The sequence below is a fragment of the Balaenoptera acutorostrata genome, chromosome 10 (assembly GCF_949987535.1).
Source record: "Balaenoptera acutorostrata chromosome 10, mBalAcu1.1, whole genome shotgun sequence".
NCBI classification, from domain to species: domain Eukaryota; kingdom Metazoa; phylum Chordata; class Mammalia; order Artiodactyla; family Balaenopteridae; genus Balaenoptera; species Balaenoptera acutorostrata.
In genome coordinates, this window is record NC_080073.1 from 41,750,229 (window position 1) to 41,756,353 (window position 6,125).

Genomic DNA, 6,125 nt, shown 5'->3' on the forward strand with positions numbered 1-6,125 from the left:
AAAAATTATTTATTTGTTTATTTATTTAACTGCACTGGGTCTTAGTTGAAGCACGCAGGATCTTCAATCTTCGTTGTGGCATGTGGGATCTTTAGTTGCAGCATGCGAACTCTTAGTTGCGGCATGTGGGATCTAGTTCCCTAACCAGGGGTCAAACCTGGGCCGCCTGCATTGGCAGTGCAGAGCCTTAGCCACTGGACCACTGGGGAAGTCCCTGGTTCTCACTTAGAGCATGTTTATTTTTGTGACTTTCTGAACATATTTTGTAACCTCCTGAAGGGACCGATAGTCAACATTGGAACTAAGGGAGCCAGGATTGCAAGGCCAGCTCTTTCACAAACGCACTGTATAATCCTGGGAAAAATCACTTCACTTTGGGTGAGCCTCATTTTCCCCACCTGCAAAAAATAGAGTTGGAGAAGACAATTTCTAAGGCTGATCCCCACTTTAATATTTTATGATTTGCTTTCCACTAAGAACCCCTTTTTATATTAATGACCCAGCATGCCTTCCCCACCTCACTGGTTACTCAGCTTCCAGCTATTTATGGGCTGCTGGGGCACCCTCTTTTCTCTTAGATGTTTGTTTCCTAGGCATTTGTTTGTTCTGTCTTGTCCCACTATTACATTTTAAGTTCCTGGAGTTTGCCTAATACAGATATGTAGACTGTGCTCAAACGTTTGAACATGAATAGCAAGTCTGTGAAGAATTTAGCTACACATTTCTGTTGTGTTCCCAATAGTTATCTCTGTGCTGAGTTGTACAAATATTATTTCTGATATTGCCTTGAAAGTGTAAACTTACATCATAAAAAATTGCATTTTCTAGAAATGCAAATCGAAAGCACTATGAGATATCACCTTACACCCATTGATATGACTATTATATTTAAAAAAAACAGAAAATAAGTGCTGGTTAGAATGTGAGGAAATTGGAATCCTTGTGGTGGGACTGTAAAATGGTGCAGCTGCTGTAGAAAACATTATGGCAGTTCCTCAAAAAATTAAAGTAGAATTACCATATGATCTTGCAATTCCACTTCTGAGTATATAGCCAAAAGAGTTGCAAGCAGAGTCTCAAAGAGATATTTGTACACCCATGTTCACAGCAGCACTACTCACAACAGCCAAAAGGTGGAAGCAACCCAAGCGTCTATCAATGGATGACTGGATAAACAAAATGTGGTACATACACACAGTGGAATATTATTCAGCCCCCAAAAGGAAGGAAATCCTGTCACATGCTACAACATGGATGAACCTTGAGGACATTACGCTAAGTGAAATAAGCCAGTTACCAGAAGACGAACACTATATAATTCCACATGTATGAGGTATCTAAAGTAGGCAGGTTCATACAAACAGGAAGAAGAATGATAGTTAGCAGGGCCTAGGGGGAGGGAGAAAAGGGGAATTGTTGTTTAATGGCTACAGAGTTTCAGTTTTGCAAAATGAAAAAGTTCTAGAGACTGTCCCAGCAGGAGCAGCCTGCAGGCTAGGGCTCAGCCAGACCAACCCTGTGCTTTCTGGGACCACTGTCGTTGATGAGAGAGGCAGGCAGATGGAGAAGGAGACAAGGGCGAGTGAAAAGGAGCATTTGCTGTAAATGACTACTGCTTTCATTTTAGCTACATATACAGAAGGATTCCTATTTCTAGATAAAAAAAAGATGTGAGAATGAGTCTTAAAATTATTCTCATTAATCAGAACAGAAAACTTGTATAGAAAGCAACTTGGTTTCAGAATCCTGGTGAGTATCCATGGACAGACTTCCACCCTCGGTCCTTCAGAACAGGGTCCCCCTGCAACGATGTTTTTGATTTTGCAACCCTGTCAATGAGAAACTGAACACCCACTCCAAATGGGTGTGTATTTATTTATCATATCACTATACCATTCTACTAATATTTTAACATACATGATAAAACATGTGACAAGAAATAGTTAAGCACAAACAAAAATTAAATGGAGTTGTAAGGATATCTCCCCACCTTGGCGGATGGTCCTGTCTCAGCCCTCAGCTGCGTGTAGCTCCTCGGTGGAGACCACTGCTCTAGAACCCGGCTTTTCAGACTAATGCTTTGGACGGCAAACACCTCCACAGACTGACATCAGAAGGTCTGTGCAAAATCGTCTGGGGAGAGGGCCCCCGGGTTTCATGAGATTTCCAAACTGTTCTGTGAGCCATAAACGCCTCAGTCTCAGTTCTCTAGAGAATGAATGAAATTGCAGCGTTCTTTTTTTTTAAATTGAGGTGAAATTTACATTAAATTAACCATTTTAAAATGAACAAATAAATGGCATTTGGTGCATTCACAGTGTTGTGCAACCATCACCTCTAAAATATTTTCATCACCCCCCCCAAAAAACCCATACAGATTAAATAGTTGCTCTCCATTTCCTCTCTCCCCCCAGTCCCTTGTTTGGCAGCCACAAATCTACTTGCCGTCTCTAGATTTACCTATTCTGAATATTTTACGTCAATGGGATTATACAATAGATGACTGTGTGTCTGATTTTTTTAACTCAACATCATGCTTTCCAGGCTCAGATAGTGGTTTTCACCACAATTACAATGATGATTATTAGGATGAGACAGCTGCAGCTCATGCCTAAGCTCCTGGTATGCTGGGCTGTGTGGGAATAGAAAGTGCAATTGTTGAAGGAGTTCTGGTCTCTTCTCTCTGCCTGGAAGTTGGTGTTTGCTCCCGGGCTCCAGGAAGTGGGGAGGCTCTCAGCTTGTGTGGTCTCAGGAAACGACTGTCTGGGTAATACCTTCTTTTTCTTCACTGCATCCCCTCCGGTGCTACTCCTCGTGGGGGAAGGTATTTCGGTGGTGATCCCGAGGACGGGTGAGCTTATTGTGGGAGGTAATGGAGATATTGGTGACCACATGGCCAGACCTGACTCACCCTGCATGCAAAAGCCCTGCAGACATGCCTCACAATTGTCACTGTCATGTGGCCCTTCAAGAGAGATTTCCTTGATCACAGGAATCTCCACCAACGTAAATCCTTCTCTATAGCATTTCTTCAGAATTTGCAGCACCAGGTTGTTCAGGATCCTAGAGATGTTCTCTTCTGTGAACTTGGGAACCTCAAACGAAGGCTGGGAGCACTTCTGACATCTCTGGGCAAAGACCCTCATCTTCACCTGGCCCCTGGATTCCCCCTCACTCCAGTGCATGTGGAAAAGGACCTGAACTTGGGCAGAGGCCCAATTTCGAGAGCATGAGGAGCACTGGAACCCGTGGAGAAAGAAGACAAGACCCTCAGCTTGGCTCAGTACGGCCCAGTTGTGGGCTGTGCCGGAGGGACACACGGAAACATGATTTGATCAGGGTCATGGATTAGTGGGGAAGAAATCCTGAGCCCCTTGTTCCTATCTCCATTGTGCCACCAACATGCTCTGTGACCCACAGGTGTGTCTGCCATGAAAACAGCAAATCACAAGCCATCAGAGCTGGAAGGAATCTTGGGCAAATTCGAAGTCCGGTGTGATCATTTTAGAGATGAGGCACACGCTGGGAACTTGTCACGCCCAGAGACCCAGTGAGTGGAAGAGGCAGGACTGGAACTCCAGTCTCTTGACCCCAAATCAAGGTTTCTTCAAATGTAGATTTAAGTGGGTCAAAGGCTACAAGTGCAACAGCCCCAAGAACCCTGAACTGAAATCCAAAAATAGATACAAGTGGGTGTGGATAAGTGCTGTAGTCTGAATGTTTGTGTCCCCCCGCACATTCCCATGTTGGGATCCTAACGCTGAAGGTGATGGTGTTAGAAAGTGGAGCCTTTGGGAGGTGATTAGGTTGTGAGGGTGGAGCCCTTGGGAATGGGATTAGTCCCCTTATAATCGCGACCCCGCAGAGCGCCCTAGCTCCTTCTGCCATGTGAGGACACAGTGAGAAGCCTGTGGCTCAGAAGAGCAGCTGGCACCTTGATCTTGGACTTCCAGCCTCCAGAGCTGGGAGAAATGAGCTGAGACTCTGCTCCCATGCTCTTGGCCTGGGAAAACCACGCGCCACCAGGAGAAGAGAGCTCTGCTTCCTCTGCCCGGACCCTCTCCCGGCGAGGGGTCGGTGGGCAGGGCAATGAGCACGGCCTCAGTCCTGGGATAGAGTCCCAGCCTCCCACCCCCAATCCCTGGGGCTCTGCTTTCCCAACTGGAAAAGAGAGGGTGAGACTTTGGATGACTTCTGAGGGTCCTATTTTAAAAAGACTCCATCAGCTTGGAGTAGAGAGGGGTAAGGCTGCTGAGTGTTGCTCAGCTCTCCCTGTCCTCCGCCCCCTCCCTGACGGCTCTCCTCTGCACGCAGGGCCTCTCCCCACAGACTCTGTGTTGGACCCTAGGTCTCCCAATGCAGGGAGCATGAGCCCTGGATCCTGCTCATCCAACTCTCCTGCGGTTGAGGGAAATAGCCTCCATTCCTCCCCTTCTCTTTTCCTCACTGCTTCTCACCCTCGCCCCTCGCAGCCTGTTTTCTCTCTATCTGGGCATTAGCCCAGTCCTGCTATTGTTTTGGGGTTCAGTGTAATAAGGAAACATTTTTAATGAAGCCAAAACGTCTTGGATCAAGGGCACCTTGCTTCCTGTAATCTTCAATTTACAAGCATGAGCAGAAGAAGACAAGTAACGAGTGTACACCGTAAGAAATAAGGAAGAATTTTCTGGAATATTGCTCTCGCATTCCCTACTCACCTGGCGAAGGTCCACTGCTGGTATTGTGTCCACCCTGGCTTCAGGATGTTAGGAAGAAGGCTTTTGTCTAGTGTCAGTTTCCATGTGTGCCATGGTTTCACCTCCCGGATTAATTCCTGGAACACCTGCTTCCACACCTCCATGTCCTGACGCATTGCCGCTGTCCCCGTGAGCTGGGTGCGACAGTGTCTCCCGGGCTCTGATGGATCTGGAGCAGGACATGAGGTTTCCCACTTTAGAGAGCAAGGGTTCAGACCCACTCTCCCTTTATGTCCCTGGACTGGGCTCGTGGACCACGTCTTTGCCCCAAGGACAAAGGTCAGTTGATTCTGGCTCCAAGTTCCGAGAACAGCACTAGGCTCCACAGGGAATTTCGAAAGACACGGAAGGCATGGCTTCATCCAGCAAAATATTACCAAGAGAGGGCCCCGGCCTCCGTGTCAAGAGGGGTGGATCTCAGCCTGGCTCTGCTGTTTGCCCACCTTGAACTGGGAACACACCTTTTTACCTCCGAAGCCCCATAGATGGTGGAGACAGGCTGCAGTTTCCCTTTCTAGAAGTAACATTTGAAAATCCTTATCCATTGGGCTGCTGTGCTCACGACCTGGGAGGAGAGACGAAAAGAAGGACACGGCCATCCTGGGACCTTTTGCTCAAATTCCTGCCTCCCTGCATCCTCGCTCTTGCTCTTTACTTCCTTGCTTGCGCCAAGTCTCTGTGGGACCGTGTTTCACAGACACTAAGCTGTCCAAGGCAACTCCCAAGCTCACTCTTCCACCCATTGGAGACCAAAGCTGTTGTAGTTCCCATGCCCCGGAGATGAGGCTACAAAGTCCCCACATGGGTGGGAGGCCATGGCCACACCCCGAGGTGCTTCACCATCGCCTACTTCCTCCAGGAGCAGCTAGGCAAGGAGGAAGGAGAGAGGAGCGGGGCTGACGCCGGGGTGGCTGCTAAAGCAGGAGACACTACCTCTCATGAGGAAAGCCCTGCCCTCAGCGAGGCCTCCGGGCTGGCAGCTCCTACCTCAGCTCAGGCCTGCAGAACAGCCTCTGTCCTGGCCTGCCGGCGCCTCCAGGGCTGCTTGAGCCACTTTCCACACTGCAGCTGCAGGTCTTTCCAGAGGTGGAAACCCCCACCTACGTGGGGGTGTAGCATGGCATTCAGACCCCTCACAGGCCAGCCCTGCCTTTCTACCAGCCTTAGCCCTGCCAGGCTCATGCTCCCGCAAGGCCGTATCCGCGCCTTCAACCTAAACCCCAGCCCCACACTCCGGGCCATCCTCTGAACACTCCTGCTCTCCCTGCCCTCCTGCCTTGTACGCAGATCCACCCCACCCAGAGCACCCACCTTCCCTCCCTCCCATGTCTCCTGCTCACCTTCAGGTTCTAGGGCCCGCTCAGTACATGTTCCACTGTTCACTCCCTG

General features: G+C 48.7%; 1 protein-coding gene across 1 annotated transcript; it reads right to left on the reverse strand.

The window, feature by feature from the left end:
• Window positions 1–2,223: 2,223 nt before the first annotated feature.
• Window positions 2,224–4,852, reverse strand: RTP3 (receptor transporter protein 3). Its single transcript, XM_057555755.1, has 3 exons — window positions 4,698–4,852; window positions 4,058–4,161; window positions 2,224–3,301 (listed from the first exon to the last, which is right to left on the reverse strand). Exons 1-3 carry the CDS (start codon window positions 4,850–4,852, stop codon window positions 2,547–2,549), a joined length of 1,014 nt encoding a protein of 337 aa, XP_057411738.1. The 3' UTR covers window positions 2,224–2,546.
• Between the last annotated feature and the right edge of the window lie 1,273 nt (window positions 4,853–6,125).